Genomic DNA, 26,164 nt, shown 5'->3' on the forward strand with positions numbered 1-26,164 from the left:
TGCCCAGCATAGGCACAGGTTTCAGAGATTTTACTTGCTAAAAATCAAGCTCTTAGCACACACAAAAGACTCAAGGTTGGGCAGATGTCATAACTTTTATGAAGACAATACAACATACATCTCAGAGACTGTCACACCACACTTGCAGACTCCTGTCTATGTATAACAAAGATTCAGAATAACCCAGTATCTCTTCTCTGTAACCTGCAAACCTGTCTCCTGGGTCTTTCCCTCACCATCACGGCACTGGAAGTAAAAAAAGAACAACTTTGGCCAGAACCACACAGCTTTCCTGTCATGAGAGATTAGCACAAGAGAAATCAGGAACAGTAAGAAAAGGGAAAGGTATTCCTGGACTGAAAAAAAAACACAAGAAGATTTTGAGACCTTAAAGCACTACTGGTCCTTAACAGCTCTCTTTACTGACCTGCTCTTAAAACAAATATATAAAAATAACCAAACTCCAAAAGGAATTGAATAACGAAGATCTATGAACCATGTTGTCGTTCCCAGAGTTCTTAATTCTGCACTGATGAACTAGGAGACTGTCAGTATAGCTCTGTGAGCCCGTCCCTTCAACGTCTCATATGTATCCACAACTATTTTTCATATGTTTTTCACCTTCAACCTCTGAAGTGAGAGAGATGTTGGTAGGACACAACATGCATGAGCAACTTAACAGTGCAGTCCAATTCTGTCTACAGTACCAGATACAGTAACTACTGAAAAATCCACAGAATCAACTAGGTTGGAAAGGACCTTGAAGATCATCTAGCCCAACCGTTAAACTAGCACTGACAGTTCCCAACTACACCAGATCCCTCAGTGCTATGTCAACCCGACTCTTGAACACCTCCAGGGATGGGGACTCCACCACCTCCCTAGGCAGCCCATTCCAACGCTTAACAACCCCTTCTGTAAAGAAATACTTCATAATAAACAGTCTAAACCTTCCCTGGTGCAACTTGAGGCCATTCCCTCTTGTCTTATCACTTATTACTTGGTTAAAAAGGCTCATCCCCAGCTCTCTGCAACCTCCTTTCAGGTAGCTGTAGAGGGCGATGAGGTCTCCCCTCAGCCTCCTCTTCTCCAGACTAAACAACCCCAGTTCCCTCAGCCGTTCCTCATACGACATGCAAAACCCTTCACCAGCTTCATTGCCCTTCCTTGGACACACTCAAGCCATTCAATGTCCTTTTTGTAAAATGTCCTTTCCTGAACACAGGAATCAAGGTGCAGCCTCACCAGTGCCGAGTACAGGGGTAAGATCCCTTCCCTGTCCCTGCTGGCCACGCTATTGCTGACACAAGCCAGGATGCCATTGGCCTTCTTGGCCACCTGGGCACACTGCTGGCTCCTGTTCAGCCGGCTGTCAGTCAGCACCCCCAGGTCCCTCTCTGACTGGCAGCTCTCCAGCCACTCCTCCCCAAGCCTGTAGCGCTGCTGGGGGTTGTTGTGGCCCAAGGGCAGCCCCCGGCATTTGGCCTTATTGAAACTCCTCCAGTTGGCCTCAAGCCCATGGCTCCAGCCTGTCCAGGTCTCTCTGCAGAGCCTCCCTACCCTCGAGCAGATCAACACTCCCACCCAACTTGGTGTCATCTGCAAACTGACTGAGGGTGCACTCGATCCCCTTGTCTAGATCATCAATAAAGATGTGAAACATGAGTGACCCCAACACCGAGCCCTGGGGGACACCACTTGTGACCGATTGCCAACCGGATTTAACTCTGTTCACCACAACTCTTTGGGCCCGGCCATCCAGACAGTTTTTTATCCAGCAAAGCGTGTGCCCACCCAAGCTACAAGCAGCCAGTTTTGCCAGAAGAATGCTGTGAGAAAGGATGTCAAAGGCCTTACTAAAGTCAAAGTAAATTACATCCACAGTCTTTCCCTCATGCAATAAGCAGGTCGCCCTGTTGTAGAAGGAGATCAGGTCTGTCAAGCAGGACCTGCCTTTCATAAACCCATGCTGACTGGGCCTGAGCATCTGGTTGTCCTGCATGATGGTACTGATGTTGAGAATGTATATCAAAAGTTATTACTAGCTTACTTACAGGTACTAACTAAATATGGACACAAAACAACTGTCCCTTTAGTAAAAGTGAAATTAATGTCCAGAAGCAAGTACTACAGTAGATAGCTCAGTTCATTCCCACTCCTTATTCTCCCCCTCCCTTAACTCTTCTGCATGCATTGCACAATCTTCTGAAATTGTCAGTCTTCAACATTCAGAATATGAAGGCAAGTATAGCTGGCCTAGAGATAAGTAACCTAACTATGCAACTCTTATTTGTAAGCACCAACTTCAGTGACAAGTTTTATGCTCCCTAAATCTTTAACCTTTATTTTGCAGTCAGAAGGAATATTTGTCATAAAGCTTAAATTAAAAGCTTATTTCAGTAAGTGAATTACCTTTGCAACAAATACCACTTCTTTTGTATTGAACTAAGAAGCAACGAACCTATGTTATCCTTTCACAGATGCCATTTCTTTGTTGCAACAGCAAGGGCTAGTGCCAACAACTGTTTAAAAAAGTTTCAGAACAGAGAATAAACTTACTTTTGCCAAGAACAGTCAACCATTGGGTAATGCTGCACCTCCAGACTATCATTTAACAACTTTAAAGTTTCTAGGATGCAATAACAGAAAGGTATGTGCATTGGGAAGGGCATGTTTACCTTTCAATCAAGCTGGATGTCAGCCCACAACAGGTTCAGTAATTGGGATCCTAGCATATCAGTTGTTTTTCTCGTATCATACTGTTTTGATTTTCACATTCATAGCCAATTCCCTGTTTCCAAAACTCCTTTTGTGTATGAGCCAAGTAAAAAAGGAAAATTATTTTACCCCACCCAATCTTTATACACTTTCCTCTGAAATGTCCTTCTGCCTCCAGCACACTTCTTTTGATATACTCAAGTACTGGAAAGATTCTGGCTTCCAGGGACTAACATTAAAAAACAATGCACAGTGCAGCCTGATCCTAAAAGGGTCTGGGCTTCATTACATTAGAGGAAAATCCTCATATTTTACTCTGAAGATGAACACTCACATCAGTGATGAGAAGTCTCAGAGCCTCCACAGCTCAAGGTAAAGAGAAGAGAGCCTTCTGAGCTTAGTGTCTTGTAAAAGAAGAATGATTATCCTTTCAAGGTCTTATATTGAATTAGATTCATCTCTGTCAGATTTCAGTCCACAACTTCTTCTCCATCTTCTACAGACAATTCCTTCTGCTCTGATTAGCCTTAGGTGTCTTATTTAACAAAATCATTTTAAAGGCAAATTCTTTTATCACACTGTGAATAGAGACATTCACTCCAACTGCCTCTTGTATGCAGGCTGTTCAATTTTCCATTAACTGCTTTATGATTCTTCCTTCATCCTCTGCTGAAACTTTCAACAGTTACAATACCAAACAAACCCACAAAAAGGCACCCAAGTAGGCAGCTGAATGGGACTGTGAAGAAACAGGGAATTTTCCTGGGTTGTTTACTATCTCAGCTGAAGCATGGGAGAAATGACAAGGATTGAGAATACTTCTTTCCTGGTTCAGTTTAGCATATTTTGAGCTACCTCAAAAAACCCCTTAGTTTTATACAAACTAAGGTGAAGAAGCATTCATGCAGCTCTTACCTAGGCTCAGCTATTGAATGCAATACAATACATTGGCTCTGCAGTCTGGATATGGGGAACACAAATGGCACAGGCAGGGATGCAGGAAGAATTGCTTCTGCCCGTGGTGTGTTACAGAATTGAGTATAGTGTCTTTAAAAAAAAAAATTACAGAAAAAATGTAAGACATGAACAACTAAGGAGCACTTCATTATGTGTTATTTGAAAGATGCTGCAGTTCAAGTTCTGTAAACTACAATCCAGTTACTTCAGAAATAAAGTATCGTTAAGAAGTCAGAACTCTGTAGGTTCTCTTTAAGCAAGTAAAGAGTAGTTTGGGAAAGCCTAAAGATGTTCTGTTTGCACCCTTGCAGATCCCAAACAATGAACCAAGACTACGTAACAGGTTTACTCAAGTTGGGATACAATTTCAAATCATGCCAAAGATGATCTGACAGTCTCCTCCCTCTCACTTCCTTCCTTGCACTTTTTCTGAGTTTTCCTTTACATTTTTTCTGAGTTTTCAGGGATTGAGCTCAGGGGTCTAAAGCAGCAGCAAGTTCTTCTTTGTGTGGGCAGAAGGGAAGGATAAGCTTCCTGCAGGAAGGGAACTCCCTGAAGTGGTTCACCACTGGGTGGGGAAAACAGCAGAGCAGGACAAAAGTAGTAACAATCTGAAGTAACATCTCTGGGAGAATAAAAGAGGTGGGCCCATTCTTTTCAGCAGCCTACAACCATAAGATTCATCTTGCTGCAACTGAGCCTGCTAAACAGAAAGGAAACTGGGATGCTCCTATGAAATACTCTAAAATTTTTGTTTGAATTGATGAGCAGTAAAATTCAACTTCCACCCCCTCAGAAAAAGCAGGCAGGTCTACAGGCATGAAATTCACTCTGAAAAACTGTGCTCTGAATATATGGTATGGGGAAAGGCTGCTTTGGCTTCCACTGCCTCAGAGAAACTTAGCAGTGACAGCTACTATAGGATGTAGAGATTCAGTTGCTCAAGTAAAATACACTGTTTCTTTTACACTTTCTCCTCTTATTTCCAATTTGTAATCCAGAGCCGGACACCTGCCTTACTGTAATTATTTACACTTTTTTTATTTCATTAATCAAATCAGTGTTTAAAGGGAGTTTGGATTAACCTGACATACATAGGGTGTTTTCCCTTCCTTAAAGATAACAAATCCAGCTTTAGAAACTTTTCAGACAAACCATTTCATCTTTTATGTCTAGAAGTCCAGAAGCTGGAATGAGCTACCTATTAAAGGACAAGAGTTGGTCTGAAGCTAGTACTACTGTCAAGTAGCAGGCTTAAGGAGGAAGCTGAACCTGCAGGATCCAAACAACTTTTTGACCTGGCTCAAGCACTGGGAGAGAGACCCCATTATTTCACAAATCTGCACAGATATAGGCAAATACAATGCAGATCATGGGAAAAAATTGTACTCATCCCTCATAACTATGAAAAGGGGAAAACTAAGTCCTTGAACCTCACATTTACTGCCTCCCCATCCCTTCTACAGCAACAGTGCCCCTTAGTCAATTAAAAGTGAACAAGTAGCTAGGAAGATTACATAGAAGGAAAGAAAAGTTCACAAAATTAGAGTGAGACATAGACAAACTGATGAACACATCATACTGCTAGAACAACTGTATACAGAGAGATTCTTCTGGATTAATTTTATTTCATTTAAACTTAATGCTGTTGCTTACATGAGAAGAAAAGAAAATACTAACTATAACTCAGCAAAAGACAGATGGATAGTAGAGGACAAAGCTTAGTGAAAGAAGTGATAAGTGAAAGAACACAGGAAAAGAACCTCCAAGAAATGCTGGAAATGCACTTCAGAACAGAGAAAGCCATATTCAAAGGCAAGAAAAGAGAAGAGGGGACAGAAAAAACAGCTATAGCTATTTCACTCGCAAAATTTTAAGTTTTGTTGGACTGAGACTTTAGGTACAGATGCTAAGACTAGATAAAACTGCAGTTCTTGTGAAATATGCATTAATAAATGGGTGATTAAAACAAAATTAAAATTATCTCACTAGATATACCTTTTGATGTCTTATTGGAAGAAGTTCTCAGATCTTCACAGACAACACAGAATGACTAAGGTGGGATGGGACCTCTGGAGATCGAGTCCAATCCCCCAGCTCAAAGCAGGGTCAGACAGAGAAGACTGCTCAGGTCAACCATCTGGTTGGTTTCCAGTATGTCCATCGCCTCTCTGGGCAACCTGTGCCAGTGTTTGATTATCCTCACAGAAAAAAAACAATAAACCAAACCGACAAAAAAACCTCCCACAATGCAAAAAACCTTTTATCTTATATTTAAATGGTATTTTGTGTCCAACCATTGTACCTTGTGCTGTCATTGGGTACCACTGAGAAGAGTCCAGTGCTTTTTTTTTTTTTAACTCCCCCTCCCCAGTCAGGTACATACTTTAATAAGATTCTCCCTGAGCCTTCTCTTCTCCAGGCTAATTCACTAAGTCAAGCCGGAAGTGACTAGGCTCTTTACACAGTGAACTCCAGTCTTTTGTATCACACTATACAATAATTTCCATGTACCAGTCTACTCAGACTAAGGACAAAGTTTACTTGGCTGTTTCCATACCTAACGCCTGTCCAGCCCTGGAAAGAATTCAAATCATGTTGAATGATAAAAGTATTCTAAAAGTTGTATTTTTTCCGCTATATATAAGCACTATGAGCCTCAGCTCTAAAGAAACCACATTCACAAGAAGCAAGTTTATTACAGAGTTGCAATACTGATGAGAGAGGTCACTGTTATTCTAACTTTTCTTCTTTAAACTTTTAACTGCTTTACATAGTTCCAAATTAGGAAAAATTATAACTCTTCCACATGCTAATTCAACACTAGAAAGTCCTTTTTGCCAATAAAACAGTATTTACTAGGAACATGCATAGATAGTTGTGCTATGAAAACCCACACCATGAGCAAACAAGCATGCTACCAAAATTTAAGTACAGGTTGGTCTGACACTTCTCTAGCCTGAAACATGGCATTCATTACTGGGTGGATATATCTTACAAGCGTACTGAACGTGCAAGACCAGGACTGAAATTTCTTGATATCCAGATAGCTCAAAAAAGAGGGTACACAGAATTTATCACAATCAGAAACAAAAGCTTTATATTAGTACTCCTTTCCCAGGGTGGGGGAGGTGGGGAGAGAAGCTTCCAATGCCTGCCAATGTTGTTTAATCTATGTTCATAACTTCTGGTAATGTACTGAGTGTTTATGCTAAAACAGTAACAAATTCTAGTATATCTGTTCTTGCTGTGAATAACTAATATATGTTGATCATAAGACACACTAAACCCCACAAATTTATTTCATACATTCACTCAATGCAGACAATGTAACAGTGTCATCTTGCGCTTAAACTATAACATGAAATTCAGAAACTGCAGAGTTTATGTACAACTTCTGAGTTCAGGTTCTAAGTTTTCAATTTAATTCTCAGTATTCTATTTAATCTCTGCTTTGTGAATTTTATTTTTTTTTAAAAAGTAAATTTTAAAGAAGAAACGGAACTGACTGCACATTCACCACAGTAAATGCACACTGCCAGTATTTATTGCAGTAAGCAACTTAGGGGGATGGCAGGAGTGGAAAAACAAAACAAAACCAGCTGTGATCTCATTAGCCAAGCTCATTATGTAAGACCTCATTAGCCATCATCCCACAATAACGTGAATAAACCCTACGGACACTGATGAAAAGGAAATGATCAGGGATACAGAAGCTGAATAATCATACCGCACTACAGCCCACTGTCAACTTAGTAGTTAAAGTTCTGGAATGCAGTTGGGTAAGATCTCCACTAAGGCACAATGCAGAAAGCCCATGGTCGGGCTTTGCAAATACAAAGCCCCCTTCACCTACTAACTGCAGTATGAACAGGAGTTCCAATATGAACACATACAACAGGGTAAGGGAGAGGAGCTGTGTCACACTAACTCCAAAACGCTTCAGCCTCCTTCCCTAGGTATTTTTTATGCTAGTAACATTTAATACTTCTGCAATGTGAGAAATGTGAACACAATTTCATTTTTGGCTATTATACAGAGGCTTCATCTTTATTTCTTGATTTTTGTTCGTTTGTAAAAAGTTTAACCACTTTACAGTTTTTGTATTAATGGGCTGTAACTATATGAAGGTTAATAAACTTTGGTAGTTGTAGCTGACTTCAGGGGATTTTTCCCTTTTTCCGTCAGCTCTGCCAAATGAAAGATGAGCAGCACTGACATGTACAAACCTTTACTGGCAGCCTGGAACTTAAGTGATCATCAGCTACTACAGCCTCACTTAGATAGATCATCAATCAAGGTAACAAAAACTTCCTAGATAAAGTTGTTATAACATTTTAAGCAATTTTGAAAAATGTTCCAGTATTTTAAGCCAGTGGGTTTTTTGAGTGGGCTATTTTGAAACAATCATGAAGTTTAGAAAGTTAAAAAGATTCTCTCCTCTTCTGCAAAAAGTTCAAATCTGAATTTTACAACAGTTTAATGCTACACGAGAATGGTGAGATCATTTCCATTGGAAACTTTGTTTTGTTGTTGTTTTTAACTACTTAGAAGGTATAACTTAGTTGTTAAAAGATAATGTATATATTTAACATCCAGTTCAAATGTCAGTATTCTAGTTTCTACTGAATCTACAAATAAAACCAGGTATTTTTAATAAAATACTTTTTCCAGCCAAAAAAGAGGAGAATGAGCAGAACAATTTGGTTCAAATTCTGCACAGACTCATATTTTTTCTTTTCATTCTAAATGAATATAATTTATCAGTTGTCCAGATTCACCAATATACTTTATTTTGTATGAAATACCATCTACAAAATAATAATGAAACACAGCTATGACAGAAAATAAATCATGTAGCAACAAAGGTATTTTTTGCATCATTAGTCAAAATTTAAGCATGAGTGAAAAGAACACCTTACATGAATCTAAACACGTAACATGATTCCTGAGAAACTGACTTGATAAAACATCTTTCTTTCAAACAAGGTATGAAGATTTCTGTGAGGTTGACGTGAGAAAAGTCCCAGAGATGGTCACATGACAATGCCTGTCTTCCAAGAACAACTAATAGAAATTAGTTTTTCAGTAGTGTAAATCTATTGAACATGACTCTCCCTACACTAGTCTCCAGAAGATACATTTTATACTTTTGGCACATGTCCATTCAGATAAAGGGGCAATAGTACCTACTCAGGGAAAGGCAAAACAAACCAGGCATACTATACAGACTATAACAACAATAGAAACCTCAGACTTTTGAGTAATAATTTAAGATAGATTTTATCAAACAACTGTAACAAAATTGCAAGTGTAACCTCACATTTTGGGGAGCTGAAGATGTACTGAAGTATTATCCATTGGCATTTGTAAATATTTGAAGACATTTATATAGGTAATAACAACCAAACTTTTGAAATTGCCTATTTCATCCCCCCTCCCCCCCTCTGGAAGGGATATCAAATATCCCAGGTGAGAATTTACACCTAGCTACAACAAGCATGCTGAGCTATGATGAGCACAGAAAACCACCCCCAGCAGGCTGTGATGGAATTTCCCCTCTTTCTCCAAGGGGTTGGGGTGACATCAGGCAAAGATGACCACAAATGGTCATATTTCACTCTGAAGATGCAAGGGTATCAATGGTCCAAAGCTACACAGTGATTTCCTCAAGGTCCAGGGAGAAGGTATCTGAGAAGCCAACATCACTTCTTACACCATCATACTCCCTATTTTCATTGCCCTCCACCTCCACAAAGAAAAGGGGGAAATAAAAGTAGAACTATAGGTGAGAATGGAGTAAATTAGAAGACCAAAAAGTATGTTCAAAACTTGTCTTCTCCATGAAACAAGTAGATAAAAGCCATCAACTAAGCTGAACACATACACATCCCAACCAACCAACCCCCACCAAAACACCCCCAAAATCCCACTCAAGAAAAAAAAAAAAAAGCAGCTCTTTAACCTTTCTTTTGGAAAATGAGTTAGTGTTACAAAACCATAAAAAGCCTCTGGTTTCAGAGGAACTAAAGAAGGTACAACTTTCATAAACAAGAAAGGTTATCCTTCTGTTATCCTCACAGAATTTTACTCTGAAAAATGAAACATTTATTCATTATCCATTTCCACTTAAATTGACCTAGCCTTGAAAAGCAGAGGTGCATGACCTAATATCAAATGCTATTAGCACATTTCTAGGTAATAGGATTTCAATTTATATCATATAAATCATTCAAAGCAGGTTTAAAAGTTTAAACTTATGTACCTGCTCAGTGAAGTGCTACTTTAAGATAGGGTAGTACAAAATTCTTCCCCCATTTGGCCAGGGAAAAACTTTAGCAGACATACTTGCACAGATCACTGGGAAATTTAGAAGAGATGAATTAAGTAAACTTTTTTGTGACCAAGGAAAGTCCCTTGTCAAGAAAAAAAGTATTAGATATACTTTGTACCTGAAATATACTTGATTCTGACAGTTAACGTTTTCAGGGTAATTTACATGCAAAGAGTAAACAACATCTGGTTGGAATGCATACCATCCCTTCAGAATCTGCCATATAATTTGGTATACCTATATAAACTCAATATAAAAAGTAAACCCTAAAGGTTAGACTCAGTGTATTCCATGTCTGTCTCACTAAGTTAACAGAGATGCATAATATGGCAAAAGGAGTAACAGAAATATTGTTCCAGTTTAATTTCAATGACAGATATTTTTTTTTTAAACAAAGAAAACTGGGGGAAAAAAAACACCTACTCATCACTGCATTCGCCTACACCACTATGCACTATTAGGCAGCTACTGCCTTCCATGTAGAAAAAGATGCAGTTCTCTGTTCAACAATCAGTTTAATGGCCATGATTTTTGCTTTTAAAATCCATTCTGACATCTTCAGCAGAAAATGCCCTACAAGTTTCTATCAGCCTTTAACAGCTGAAGTCAGATTGGTAGCAATTCCTTCGAAGAAACTTGTAGTTTAAGGACACGGTCATCAAAAGACACAAGTAAGCTACTCATCTTGAGCAGAGAAAGATAAAGGAGACTATTAGACGAAGAACATTGCACCTACTTGGAATACAACCTCACACTAAGAATCCACCTCCTGCAAGAGCAGAAAACATTTGCCATAAGATGAAGATGACTGTTGACACCACAGCAAAAATGCTCAGCTTCCTGACATCAGTGTTTACACATCGAGGTTTGTCACAGTAAGCAGCAAGTTACACCACTTTGCCATAGCGTGTGCATGCTATATAAGTTCAATATTGAACAATCTACACCGCATCAGAAAGTGTGACTCATGAATGTCCTCCAGTCACACTGGCTTTCAAAGTGGGAGGCATGGAGCAGGTTGCCAGCGACTGCAAGAGCAGAGAGAAAGAAATGATTTGTACACACACATGCACATAAACAGTCTCCGTTTAAATAATTTTCCAGCATCCATCTTTTGAAAGACAGTGCAATTACACAAATGTGCACAAAAATCAAGTGTTAACTAGCTGAAAAAAAAAAAAAATCTCCAGTTCGTTGAATCAGTGCAAGTGTCAAATGGTATCAGAAGTGATAGGGCTCTGACTCACGTTTACAGAGAAAAAAGCTGCACTGCTTCAGCCCTTCCGGCATCCTACCATCTGCTCCAACCTTCTTCCAGAGCCACTCACCCTGCAACTGAGTTGACAGTAGAAAAGATGATTGTGCCCGAGTCAATTCAGTTCAGCCGGCATCTTCACTTAAACCCACCTTTTAGGGGAAGTTAAATTTGCCTGCCTGAAGCAGCTCAGGTGCAGTCGTGTTCCCTCCTGCTACCTGTGCAGTGAGGTCCAAGAAGGAAGTAGGCTGGCACACAGGGGCAGCATTAACTCACAGTAGCAAAGCAGCCAAGCTCATCTACCACCACCCTGGAACCCCTAGAGCTTGTGCATCCATACAAGACTTGCCATTTAACAACAAGATGTCTGTTTTATGTATCCTACTGTGTTAAACATGTCACCCTCCATTTTGCTTTCCTGTAACCCACAAAAACAGTACCCCAAATGACCATAGGCATGAAGGGTTGCTTTCTCTTTTGAGTATGTATACATAGCTGAATAAAAGCAGAAAGTATGAAGTGCCTTAGTTTTGCCTCTCTTTATTGCACCAATAAAGGACTTTACATATATGTAAATACAGTGTTTGAACTGTCTAGGTACAGCAGTGAGATCTGCCTTTCAGTTATGGATGCTATCTTTGCTCTGGGGAAAGGAATTTGTTTACCAAGCTTTTCATGCAGCTACTTCTACACAAGCACTGAATAGTTTTTAAAAATATGTATGTCTGTGTAATGGGGCAGGGCAAAGGAAAAAAAGGAAGTGCAACACAAAGCCAAATTTGCAAGAAAAAAGAAAAACAGCTAAATATCATGTGATTAGAGTTAGAAAATGTTTCCAAGATAAAATAACATACCCAAATTTTAAAGACAAATTAAGTAATTTGTGCCTCACTTGAGCATTTCAAAAATACGGATAATTTTTAAGATTACCTCAAGCACAGCATCCCTCTTGGGACCCAACAGTGCTCACAATAATTCATGTTACATTTAACAGACAGCTTACAGAAATAAAACTGCTTGTTATTTGCATTCTCGTCCTTTGGAAGGGGAGGGAGGCAGGAATTATAAATATTTCACCTGCTTGAAAGCTCATGATTTGTTGTTTTTCTTTTAAGCAAATTCTGTCTTACCTCTTTGAAAATGAAAGAGAACAGTGAAATGATAAAAGGAAGAAGTGGTGATGTAGTTGGTGTATATGAGAGATAAAAGTCAACAGAGAGAAAGGTATAAAACTAGCCAGAAGTAGGAGCTGGAAAAAGTAAGCAGGAAAAAGCACAGAAGCATAAACATGAAGAAACAAAGATTACAAAGGTATGGTTCAATGCCAAAAGCTGTACAGGTCAAGATGTATAACATATGTTTGCTTTTGGAGAGATAGGATTTGTTGATTCAGAGAAATGTATTTCTCCCCTGGAGAAGATTTCAAAGCACGTGAGATACAGCTCTGGATGAATGGTGTCGAGAGCAAAATAAAAGGAAGAGGGGGGAAATCATGTTGGAGGAACAAATGAAGCCAAAAGGATAAAGGGCAAGTATTTATGTTAGCATGATGCTTTCCCAGGAATTAGCTGTCAAAGTCATCTCTTCCCTACTCCCCTCCCCCCTTTTCAATGCCTGCAGCCAGGGAATGACTTGGAACATGAGTACCTGTTTCCAGTTTGCAAAATCAAAGGGAACAAAATCATTTATTTCAATTGTAGCGAAAAGACCAAACAATTTCAAGAACATACAGGGTATCCTCCTCTTCAACGACAGCTTGACCTTAGGGTTCAGACACATGTCTATTTAAAAATCACTTTGCCCCAGGTGTACACGAAGGACTGAAACACATTTCGGTCATATTCTGTAAATAGCTGGTTAACAAGGAGCATCATAACCAAATCAGCCAAATAATAGAAGTCACACTCTTAACAACTCAAGACGTTATCAACTGATCAATAAATAGTAACTTCAGTCTACTATGAAGAGATGCAGTTAGAAACTGCTGCAAAGTAATGCTTTTTAATCAGAGACTCCCCTTTTTTCTTAGTAACATTAACAACCTTCTGCAGTTCAAACGCCACAAACATTCTCATAGTCTTAAGGTTTGTTTTTAAATTAGCCTGCGGAGGATGAGTAATAATTTTCCAGTGCAAGTGCTTTTTAAAGACTAAAATCTACCTTATTATTATAAAAATGAAATATCATTGCCACCCTCTACTTTGATTTTCCGTAAAAGGAGAGTGCAAGTGATACAACAATGACTCAAGGCCAGTACACACACACAGAATTTATATAGTTATATAAAGCCCTTTTCCCTGCTTCAAGACTGTCAGTTAGAATAAGCACCGATTACATATCAAAATGCTGTAGCTTGACTAAAAATGTTGTTCATCACATACAGTTACACTACAAATAAGCTCAAAGACATGATAGAAGCTGTAGTGTTAGACTCTGATAGAGCACATAACTCACAGTAGTAATGAAATCAGAAGGCGATGAACAGCTAGCAGATCATTCTGCTTTAGCAGTTTTGAATAATGCAGCAGCAGAGAATATTTCTCTCTGAAGGATCAAAGTGTTAAAACGTGTAAATAAATTGTAAATGGTGGCTTAATAAATTTCACGATCACGGTTATAAAACATTACAGTTTTGATCCTACATTTACATTCTGGTATTTTCAGGAAGTCCAGAGCTTGCCTTCAGAGGCTCTGCCGAAGGTGATGAGACCGCACAAAGATGCGAGCGACAGCCCACACAGAAAAGCTTTCCAAAACTAGGCCTAATCGTGGCAAACAGAAGAGAGTAGCACCCAGTCCTGATGCAATACTATCACCTTACACCTTTAATACCTCTTTAAAACCAGGGAAATTAACACACTTGCAGCACATGGATACCATCATTGACTGCATTATTTCAACTACTCAAAGGGTGTTCAAGCGGCTTCAGAACGTCTGCAGAAGATTTACAATTAATAAATCCCTCTAAAGTAATCTGGAGCCCACTAAAGACAATTCATCTGCTGAGCTCACATATATATTTAGCCACTGGTTACCTGCAGAACATTTTTACCTTCTTTACTACTACCAGTATGTTAAGGTGCTCCACATTTCACTGATACAATTTAGGGTTTGTTAATGGCACTATCCTCTTCCTTGAAGATGCCAATGAAGGAACGACCTTTGTTGTTCAACTGTATCACTTAGCAAAGCACACGGAATTTCTGGAGGCAGCACTGAAGCTTAATTACAAATAATAGTTCCTATTCAAGGCAATAGTAAGAGCTGTATATGTAATTTGAAAAATGTTTTCCTGCCACAAACATGCAAATCAAGCTACAATAGCTTAAAACAGGTAAAGTAGCATTAACTCTTTAAAAAGAATTCAATTATTACTACAGCAAGTGTTTTAGCAGTGTGAGCACCTTTGTACTCGGGGCTTTAAAAAAAATAAATTAATAAAAGTCAAACTGTATTCTTCATATCAAATGGCTAATTCTTTACCGTCATGCATAGATAATTTAACCATTCCAACATAAGTGCAAAAATCAGTATATTTGATTTAATGTCACTGCAAGTTCACTTTATATAGATAAAAAGACTCCTGAAGATTCTGAGCAACGGGGAAAAAAGTCCTAGGACACCAGAAGCCTGCTTAAAAAAAATCCAAACCTCCAAAACAAACATAGCTTGAACTAAGACCAAACTCACATACAAGTTATCATCACAAACAGAAAGTAATGCTGTTACCTACTGGTGAAAAGCTAGGTACATGCAAAATTTTACAGCTTTTTTTTTTTTCTTTAACTCACTTGGAATTCTCATTTACAAGCTATTAAACAACTCCAAGTCCAAAAACCAGGCCTTATTCATAAACTAATTAAAGATATTGCTTTTGTTGTGTGCAGTTCTGTGACAAAGGGTTGGTATTTTTGCACCTGCCAGTTTTGATTCTCAGCAGAGTAAGTGACAAACAAGAAGCTACATCATTTCCTGACCATCTCAAACCTGCTGGTTTACACTCCTCTTGCAACATCAGCAAGAGCTGGAAGCGGGTGGTATAAAAGCACTACAGCCTTAATCCTCAAACATCCGTCTTCTACAGAGTATGATAACCAAAACCGGATCGTTCATCCCCCAGCATGTTATCAGATCATATTTTCAATTATATAAACCAGCATTGGCTGAATTCACTCAGCATTCTCTGTGACATCTGGATAAACATGTTTCTTTGCTTTCAGCCAGAAAATAACTAGAGGAAAGAAGGAATAAAGACTTCAATGTCACTTACTCAAATGCAAAGAAGAGTCCACTGGTGACCAAGATGAGAACAAGAGTCAGGTAGAAGACTCCAGTCTGGCGAGCCATCATGATCCTCCCATTGCAGAAGAATTTGTTTCTTCCAGGAAAAACCTCCCATTTTCTCTTGGGAGCCGATTTCTTTTTCTTATGGGGAGACTCCATGGGAGACGAAGAGCTGTGTGTGCTGATCTGACTGTATTCACAGTCTTTCATGGGCCCACTACCACCTCCAGGAGTCATCAAGAGAGAGTAAAATGTGGGGAGAACCCCACCAAAAATATATACAATATATATATGTGCAAATAATCTTCCGACCAAGATAACCCTCTCCACCAGCCCCAGTTAATTAAAAAAAGCAAATAAAAAGATGAAAAGTCTGCTACCAGACTAGCAATAGGTGTATCATGCAAGCACCAGTTAACTCTTCAGAAACCAAAGCTGTCATATCAGAAACGCTGGAGAGGTATCCTTCCTTCCTTCCTCCACCAGTTACAAAACAACCATGTAGGACAATCCTTTTTAAAACAACTTATCACAAAACAAGACAAAAAAAAAAAAAAGTAATTATAAAGCAGTTAGGCTGTCCAAAAAAATTTAGTCTTTTTTTCAAGTTTATTTTCAAATGGGAAGGGTTTTTTTTCCCCTTCCCACGCACACCCTGAGAGATCTCTCCGAGGGTCAGAAGGCTGGTCAAGGCAAGGTTTAGCAATCGAGTCTATCATTCACAGAGATTTGTTATAATCCTCCTTTGCGCAGCAGATTTCACTGCTAAAAATGACCATTCCTAAAACGTTCCCTCGAGAGACACGCGTAACAACTCATTAAGCCAAAAAAAAAAAAAAAAAAAAAAAAAGCAAGAAAGAAACCAGGCTGCTACTCCAGCTTCCGAGAAACACTCCAAGCTCTCTTCTTCCAGAAGCCGCAATTCAGCGGGAAGCGGCCGCGCAGGGCTCCCCGCGGGCCCTTCTCCCCCCTCACGACTCCGCCGAAGGGGACTCTCCCGAGCCCGCGGCAGCGCGGGGCAGGGCCGGTCCCCGACAGACACAAGCGCTTCGGGAGCGGGTCCTCATCCTCCCTCCCCGCCGAACGGCTCCCCCGCCTCACGCCCCGCGCCCCGGGCGGCGCCGCCGCCGCGCTTAACCCCCGCCTCCCCCTACACAACAGGTCCCCGCCGCCGCCTCATGCTCCCCAACGCCTCAGCCCGGCGGGGCGGGCGGCCGTGCGGAAGGGACGCTGAGGAGGGCGAGGAGGAGCGGGAAGCTTCGCCGCCGGTGCGAGATCTCTGCCGGGACTTCTCCCTCCCTTCACCATCCTCACTGCCCGCCTCAGGGCCGCCGCGGGCGCTCGCACGCCGCTGCCGCCGCCGCGCAGGCTCTCGCCCACGGCCCGCGGCGGTGCCGGGCCCCCCCCCGCATCCTGCCCCCTCCCTCCCTCCCCTCGGCGCAGGGGAGCGGCTTCCCGCCGGCGTCCCTCGTTTCCCTGTGCCTTCCCCTGGAGCAAGGTGAGAAACACGCCCAGGTCCCGCTGCGCCGGCCGGAGAGCGGCGACTTTCTCTCCCCCTCCTTCTTTTTTTCTTTTGGCGCCTCTATCCCGGTTTCTCCCCAGCAGCCAGACCCAGAAGCAGCAGCTGCCGCCTCTTCATCTTCGGGGGGGGGCGGTAACCACCGCAGCGGCGGCCGCTGGCGGGAGGAGGCGGCGAGGGACGGGACCACACGGGCGCGCACCCCCCCCGCCGCCACCGGTCGGTCGGTCAGTCAGGGTCAGTCAGGGGCTTCCCGGGCAGAGGGCGGGCAGGTGCCCCGCACCAGCCCCGCCGGGGACACCACACCGCGCCGCCGGCCCGGCCCGGCCCGGCCCAGCCCTCTCTCCGGCCGCTGGAGCGCGGCGACACCGCTAACGCTTCCCCATCGCCGCCACCCGGGCGGGCCGGCGGCGCGGAGGGGGGAGCCGGGCGGCGGGTGCCCGCGCTGGAGCCCCGTTCCCGCCGCTGGAGCCCCGCTCCCGCCGCCGCCGCCTCCCCCCCGCTCAGCCCTTGCCTCCCCCGGCCCACGCAACCCACCGCGCGCCGCCCCCGGCACGCGCGAGCGATGTCTGCCGTCAGCCCCGGCGGCGGCCCCGGCCCTGTCCTCCCCGGCTCCAGCTGCCGGGCCCCGGGTGAGCGGCGGGGGAGGAGAAGCCCCGCCCCGGCGGCCCGAGCTAGCGGGCCCGGCCCCTCGCCCCGTGCAGGCTCAGACTCGGGCGCCCGGGGCGCGCCCGTCCCCCCGCCGGGAGTTGTAGTTCCGCTCCCTCGCTTCCGCGAAGCGGCCCCGGGGGCGGGAGGGCGGCGGGAGGGACTACAGGCCCCAGCATGCCTTGCGAGGCGCCCCGGCGGGGCGCGGCCCGGTGGGGCGGGGCGGGGCGGCCGGGCAGCGCGGGAGCGGGGGCAGGAGCAGGGCAGGGCGCGGGGCTCGCCCGTCCCGTCCCGTCCCGTCCCGGCGGCGGTTGGGGGCGTGGCTGCGGGGACTTCGCCCGGCCCGGCCGTGCCTCCCCGCGGCAGCCCTGCCCGCCCGCCTGCCCTCCCCCTCGGGCTGGGCGCGGCCGCAGTGGGTGTTGGTGGCCGGGCGTGTGTTTGAGTCGGGCCGGAGGGCCGGGGCTGCAGCCCCTGATCCATCCCGCTGTCCCCCGCTCCGCGGCTCACCCAGCGTGCCCAGAGGTCATTCCTGCCCCAACTACCCCAAGTCCTCGACTGCACCGGTGAGAGGGGCGGCTGTCCATACTTTCGCTCATACATGCAAACGTTTCACTGCTGTAGCGGTGCCGTTCTCATGCTCCGTTACGTTGCTGGAAGAAACGGGCTTGTCCACCAACGCTGACATGTTTGTACAGACCCTTACTCTGCCCTGACTTCATGAACCAGATCCCAGAAAGGTACGAGCCACGAAGGAGAAGCTTTTCCAGAAACACAATCCTGCACCAAGCCCTTCTCGTGCAGTACGGCCCCGGTGCGAAACGGCAGCGGTGGCGGGGTCCCTGCAAAAAGCCCCGGGGAGGGAGGGAGGCTTCCCGCAGCTACGGCAGAACCACTCTCAAAGCTGCTTGTGGTTGTCCCTGCTGAGTACGTTCTCCATACGCATCCAAAGGAGAGCAACGCAGCTGGTGCAGGATCTGGAGCACAGGTCGTACGAGGAGCGGCTGAGGGAACTGGGGGTGTTTAGTCTGGAGAAGAGGAGGCTGAGGGGAGACCTCATCGCCCTCTACAGCTCCCTGAAAGGAGGTTGCAGAGAGCTGGGGATGAGTCTCTTCAACAAAGTAACAAGCGACAGGGCAAGAGGGAATGGCCTTAGGTTGCGCCAGGGAAGGTTTAGACTGGATGTTAGGAACAAATTCTTCACTGAAGGGGCTGTCAAACATTGCAGTGGGCTGCCCAGGGAAGCAGTTGAGCCACCATCCCTGGAGGGATTTAAAAGACATGTAGATGTGGCCCTTGGGGACAAGGTTTAGTGGTGCACTTGCCAGTGTTAGGTTTATGGTTGGACTCGATAATCTTAAAGGTCTTTTCTTATTTAAATGATTCTATGCACTGCTAGAGATAAGCGGACATGCACAGTGCTAGCAAGTGTTTCACTGACAAATCATCTACAAAGGTTTGCAACTTACTAGCAGAGCTGTGTAACCTACAGAGAACAGACTAGTTTGAGACAGGCAGGAGGAATCAACCCTTCGTTCAAAAAACCCCAAGGCATACTGAGCACATTTCTGGAAAAAGTTAAACCATATTACAGTCAGCCCCCATCACTCATTGTTGAATGCTGTCCCAGGAGAGACACCAAAAACACAGCATGAGGATGAAGCTGAGTTCTTGTGGACAGGCAATGTGTTTTCTGTTTCCATAATTCCATTTCTAATTTTTGAATGAAATATTTATCCCTTTAATATAATATGATAAGCTTTATCCATAAACAGTGACTGATAACAAAGGAACCATGGAACAGATTGACCAGCACTGAATATTCCCCTGTCCTTGGAGGAAATTAAATACTCTGGTAACCAAATTACGCAGAGTAGCCTGGTAGACACTCTCCTGGTGAGTCTATTATCCTCTTTTTTTTTTTTGATACACAAGAATAACTTTGGAAATCTTAGTGCCACGTGGGAAAAATACGGAGGGGTGTCTCCCTTTTCAAGGTGTAAAGGAGTAGTCCTTCGGCAAGTGGGCAGCAGGATGTAAAAGCAGTTTCTGATATCATCTCTCGTGCAAATGCATTGGCATCCTATTTCCCCACATGTAATAGATGCTGCTGCATTATTCCTTCCCATCTTCTCCTCCACCTCCTGTAATGCCTGTTGTCAACAGTTTGCCTGCTATCTCATAACTTAGGTATCACAGCATTTTTTATTCTTTGAAATGTTCTTTATAAACAGCTAATAACTTTTCTATATCTAGAGCATCAATATACGCCAGCCAAAAGCTGCTGACAGAAGTTTTGTGGTTCACTGACAAGCATTTTTAGTCTTCATCAGGTTTTGATTAGCATATTGCTAGAGTTCTGTCTTCAGTGCTTTGACAATATTAATGACTTTATGATGTCAAATGGCACTATTCTCTCCTGAGATTATGAAATATTTTAGACATTCACAAATAGAGCAAACAGTTTATGTAAAAATGTCATTGTTGGCTTATCTTCACAGGTAGCGCTCAGGCTAATTTCAGAAACACTCTTCAGAAGCAGAACATTTGTAACCAATACCTCGTTCAAGCTGCTGTCTCACTCTACAGTCTTTCCCTTGGGTTTTAAGATGTTATGGTTGGAAAGTGATATTAAGCCATGTTAATTGAGAGAAGTACATAAAGGAATGTGAGGAGTGCCTGGAAAAATAATTCTAGAAGTCAGACTCAGAGAACAAACCCACTTTTGCTTTCAGTTGTGAATCTACTTTGATTCTAGTAGGATCATCCAGCACCACACATTGTATTTTTCACATGGTAGCCTGTTCGAGTCCCTAATCAGTACCAGCATTGCATTGCAATTTAGAGTATTATTGATGTCCTTTTGCAAACATTATGAAAGCACTATCAACACCTCTTTGAAGTTGTTTTTAAAACAATTTGAAAACCTCCCTACAAAAAAGACTATACAGCTAATACTTCACAAAATTCAACATTATTCTTGAAAGCATTTGTTATTGTTTATTCACAACCTTAATGAAAATTGGTTTGAGGCACTGAATAGATTAAATCTTAAACACAGTAGGTAGGACGAATATTCTTTTTTCATAAAAGTTTGTAGGATCGTGTACATAAGAGTATGTACTCTTATGATTTCTTATTTGTGATTCAGGTTGGTCTCGTGCAATAGATGAATATGTGGCAACAACATTACTTAGTTTTTTTTAAAAAATAAATTGTTAGGAAATGCTAATGAAAGAACTCTGGCCACTGAAAGTTGCTCTCCCTTACCCTGTCTGCAGTGTGGAGGTGTCATAAGGGCAAGTCTTAAAACAACATGGAAGCTAATTTGCTGAGATGACACATCACCTTACATACATAAAACATCTGTTACCGTACTTCAAGGCAGAATCTGCTTTATGCTGCAAGCATTATCAGACAAAGTATTTAAGTGATTAAATGAATACAAACTAGTGTAGCATTTTGAACAGCACATACCTGTACTCCACACATCCTATGCTGACAGGCCAAGTGCTTGTTACTTCCAACCAAGAATGACAGGTATTGAACTGAAAGATCTGATATTCTTACAGGTGGAAAGAAAGCTAGGCGCTGCCATGGACACATTTTCTAGGCACATTTTCCACATCTTTCAAAATCAATTAAAAAAAAAAAGTAGTGATACCATTGTCATGTGAGACACTGAAAGTAGCCTTGCAAGCTGGGACTTGCTGAATTCTACAGTACATCATACATGCCAGTTTACAATGTCAAGAGCACATAGGGCTAAGAGTTTTCTACAATATACCTGTTTTCCTGACCAAATATTTTTCTCGTTTTCCTTTGCTGTCTTTCAGAAGTTAATTTTTCCTGGACCGCTGCTTGGACAGTGAGCCATCATTTTAGAGTCTTACCAGTACCAACTGTTCATTTTGTGAAAGTACTTAAATTTCCTTGAAAAAGGTTTTGGGTAAACTAGAAATACTACATTTCATAAAAGTTAGCAGAAAGAGAGGGTGAGAATGCACATCAGAATTACCCTCTAAGGAGTATCAAAAAAATAAAGAGAGGTTTTCATTACAACAGTATGATCAACTTAAGCAGGTTCAAAAAGCTTTTAAGTGTCTCTTAAGTCTTCCTTTGAAGGATCGAGATGACTAGCCATTCCAACAAAGTGTAACATATACTACTCTGCAGCAGGTGAGTTAAGCAGGCAAAAGGAGGTAAGAAAACTTTTTCATGGCAAACTTGGGAGACCAAAATCAATTTTGTATTTACATTTATCCACTGCATGTTAAAACCATAACTCTTGATTAGGGTGGCTTTTTTTTTTCTGCTTTGAAGCATTAGAAACACCATTGCTTATAATTTAAAAATCTGAAATGGCTTAATCATATAGCGTCTGGAATATTTTTATAATCTTTCAACTTCTGACTTTGGCTTCTTACCATATAGCTTCATTGCTTTGGATAGAAATCAGGATCTATGGATATTTTGATTTAGAAGTTTTCAGAATCTGCCATGCTTCCCTGATCAATGACTGCTTCCAAAGCTGAAGGGAGACTGCCTCAAAATCTTACAATTTAAACTGAAAAAATAAACGCATTGTGCGAGGTCATCAGTGTGGTATTTTAACCCTATTTAACATTTCTCCTTGCTCTAATTTGAAGGAAAGAAAAGAGTCTTTCATTCTAGAAAGCTGACACAGAAGACAAGCCAACTAAAAGAAAGGGCCAGGAAAGTACAGTTACATGAGGAAAAAAACCCAAATTTTCCAGTGTTATCAGTCTTGGAACACAACAAACGTTCCCTCACTGGAGCCAGGAAATAATTTTCCTCGGTCTTACATCATGTATTAGTAGACTACACTGCTCAAATAGTGGAGTGAATTACAGTTTGTTTGATGTTTTGTTTCCCTGTGAAGAACCTTGTATTCATCATTGTGTGGTGCAGAACAGCATCACTTCGTCAGTTGGTACTATACAGAAATTTCTGTATACTTCAGGGGAGGTCAGGCATCCACTTCACTGATTCTTAACACGGTTCATACAGCTTTATCCTAATCCCAGCTCACCACAACAGTACTTTTTCTCTTTTCCTCCAGTAAACTTCTATAAAGCCACTTTTTTTTTTTTTTTTTCCCCACAATACTTACAGGAAGTGAACTTAGCACTCCAGAGAAATGAACATATGATCATGGGTCATACCCATCTGTACCCTTCACCGCACTTCTGCTTTATGATTAATAGGTGTCTCCGTTGCTAAACTCCTTATTGTTGAGCCAGGCCTCGTTTTTTTGTGTTCAGCACGACAAATATTACCACAAGTGTCTGTGTGAATAGTGGATGAAACAGACCTGGATTTCCTTTCCTCATCTCAACGATCTTGCTTTCCCAGCATGGTCCACATGACAGTCCCCACATGACAAGAGAAATGCTCACTGTGGCAAACTGGGAGCTGCACAACATGCTGACCAGGGCCAGCTGGCTGCCACCAAATGACCAAAAGTGAAGTGACCTAAGATGGGCGAGTGGCTGAGCTGAGCTAGCTGCTCCCTAGCACCCGCTCCTAAACCAGCAGTGAAGGGTGGCAGTTGTCCTGTCCTACTCAGACCCTCTCCGTTTCAGTCTTTCCAGTAATCACCAGATGTTTTGCTGAGCTGTCTTGGTACAAAAGTATCAGCAGAAGTAGAAAACTATTCACTTTTTTTTTTTTTTTTTTTATTTCACCCAGTTCATTTTCTGCCACTTTATCATGCTGAAATGACTCAGCAAAGGACATGACAAAACATCCAGGACTGGTACAAGGGAGGAGCAGGAACACATTGCCTAGGAAAGGGGAAGTGAAAAAGGAAAGAGTTATATAATATAAATTTAAATAGATATAAAATAAAGGGGCAGAGATTAGGACTGTAGGCAGCAGTTCACTTGGTCTAGGCTGCCACTGAAATGCAGGCTCAAACAGATGTGCTCATGAAGGCATCCCCTGGGTGCAAGAGCTTGCAAAAAGTGAGAGGAGACAACATGCAGCTTAAAGACAGAAAAGGGAGGGCAAGCAGGACCTTCACCTCTGGTAGTGTTGGAATTGTTAGATAAATGTAGTACATAATGACCAAGTCCTTTCCACAGCATTGGCATTGTCTTTCTTCCATTGAATTTTTCAGGAAACTTTTAAAAATTTGATTGTACTTGAAACATCTACTCTCTTTCATATTCAGCCAAGCAAGTTCCCAAGTCTTCCTTTGGGAAGAGAAGGAAAGTCTGTCTGACACTTCAAACTATTGTGTAAGTCTGTTCCCAGTGGAGACAAAACAAAAAATAATAAATACACACCTACAAATAGTCATGCAATTAAAGGGGTGCTGGCAAATGCAATTATTTTAATTAACCAATTAAAATAGTAATGTTTTGAGATAGAGTTCTTTAACTAATACCTTCTGTGTAAAAGAATATCCCTTTTACAGGTGTTCCTTTTTTTCCTCCTGTTTCCTGCGGGAGTCTACAGAAAGGACTGAACTCCTGGTTGCCAAAAAAATAACCATAAATATGCTCCAGTTTATCTCATATACAATGGGTTTTGCCCCCTCTGTGTATATTTCCTGGCTGCCTCTTCCTTTCTTTTTTCCACTGCCTCAGCAAACAGCCACTTACAGTACTGTGGGAAGGTAGGAACTTGTGCTCTGGAGTACAAGAAAGTGATTCCATCCAGCTCATGAAGGAGCGTGATGCTCATTTTGAGAAAAACCTTCTTTATAATTATAATCGTGGGCTGTTTTGGACTGCACACTTCGAGCATTTACAGCTGAACCATCCATTGCTGACAGTGGAACACATCCGTGATGTGTGTTTATATGGACTAACACAAAATACATAATCGTTTTCCTGGAGGAATTAGGCAATTAGAGACTCCTGTAAATCCCAGAGGGGGGCTATCTGCATCATTAAATACTTAACTAGGCTGTCTCAAAATGGAGCTAATTGCTTTTGAAAATCTCTTTAATGCTTCATTGTCACAATTCAGCATCATTAATGGGGAAGATTTAGTATTATATCATTGCTTTTCTCTTGTTCCTTTCTTTTCATTCCCATAGCCCTTTCCCTGCTTTCAACTTGGTTTTGTGCCTCTTCTAGACCTGCCCTCCCCATTGTGCAAATACCTTCTTTCAGCCAACATGAATGTTGGTCTTGGGTTTCATACCCATCCCTCTTTCCCACCTTCCTACCATGAAACAATGAGCAAAAAGAATAAGGGAGAAGAGGTCATTTTATACCTCTCAGAGCTATTGTTTTCAGGTCAGAAAGCCAGGACAGACTCAGAGATGCAGCACTGCCAGGACGGAATTAATTTCAAATTTGGAAAGCCTGGGTTCCTTCCCCTCACCCCCCAGCAAATAGGCTACAAAATTTTTTTAACTTACTTGATAATTTATACTCTGTAGAATCTGAATATTCAATGAGCTCTGTATACAAAGGACTAGATATGACTCATGAATCATATGGCTGACAACACTGCGGTAGAGAAAGGAAGTCTGACAATCAACAGAAATGCGATACTGATCATAGACAAGTGTGGTCAAAGGCATAAAACAAAACCATTTTTTCCACTATATTTGTTCATTTATTTACTACAGTTATCATTCCTATATTTCAGTGAACACTTAAATGGATAGGCTTTGCTCTGAGTAGAAGCTTGTGCCTGAGTAGGTATGTGTTTATGGCACCAGAGTTTTGGCAATTACTTCTACTACTAGTTGATGCAACATCTTTTGATGGAAGTGTGATTTTCCCTTAATAAATGCGTATTTCATATTGCAATCAATGTAATGTGTCACTTTTAAGCGTTCTCAGAAATGTATTTTCTTCAGATATTCCCAAGTGGGCCTTATAAAGATATATTTCTATTTTTTCCTGTAAGATTATTAGCCATTCATTATTTTAACCAATAATTATTCTTTAAAAAAATCAAGAACTTCTTGTAGTAAAAGGTACAGGATTATTTGTATGGTTAAGAGAAGGTTTTGGCCAAGATTCTGAGAGTAACCTGTAAATGCTTTAGAACATATGCTTTTTACATCAAAATAGAAGAATAAGTTTATAAATCTGAATTTTTGTAGAATTAGTTTATACTAATCTACTAGCATTCATATAAATGAATTCTGACAAGCAAATGGCAGACTGCTGTATAATCACATCTTAAACCAATAAAACTGTATCCAGCAAATCCAGGAAAACCATTCAGAATTCTAAAGAAAATGGTTCATGCAATAAATAATACGCAAAGATTATTCTTGGAGGCATTATGAATTGGTATGTTTTATTTGATTAAAATGAGTGTAGGTACAGAATACTAGCAGAAATATAACAAAAAATTCTTTAACTTCAGAAAGAAATGAGGTTGGGAGAACAATTTAAACTCAGACTTGATGTAAAGATAACAAAAGTGTTTACCAGTAACCAGAGTTCCTCCCAGTGTG

At 41.9% G+C, this 26,164-nt stretch overlaps 1 protein-coding gene across 5 annotated transcripts in view; it reads right to left on the reverse strand.

The window, feature by feature from the left end:
- ZDHHC14 (zDHHC palmitoyltransferase 14) overlaps positions 1 to 17,668 on the reverse strand; it is a 115,687-nt gene extending 98,019 nt beyond the window's left edge. For 4 of the 5 annotated variants that reach the window (XM_074896511.1, XM_074896512.1, XM_074896510.1 and 1 more), the window contains exon 1: positions 15,535 to 16,943. In XM_074896511.1, the coding sequence (XP_074752612.1) occupies positions 15,535 to 15,785 (251 nt within the window). In that variant the 5' untranslated portion in view covers positions 15,786 to 16,943. Of the gene's footprint in view, positions 1 to 15,534; positions 16,944 to 17,604 lie in introns of those variants that run through there. The other variant, XM_074896509.1, reaches the window with a different exon arrangement.
- Positions 17,669 to 26,164: the final 8,496 nt, after the last annotated feature.

Source organism: Athene noctua, chromosome 1, assembly GCF_965140245.1.
Source record: "Athene noctua chromosome 1, bAthNoc1.hap1.1, whole genome shotgun sequence".
Lineage (NCBI taxonomy): Eukaryota > Metazoa > Chordata > Aves > Strigiformes > Strigidae > Athene > Athene noctua.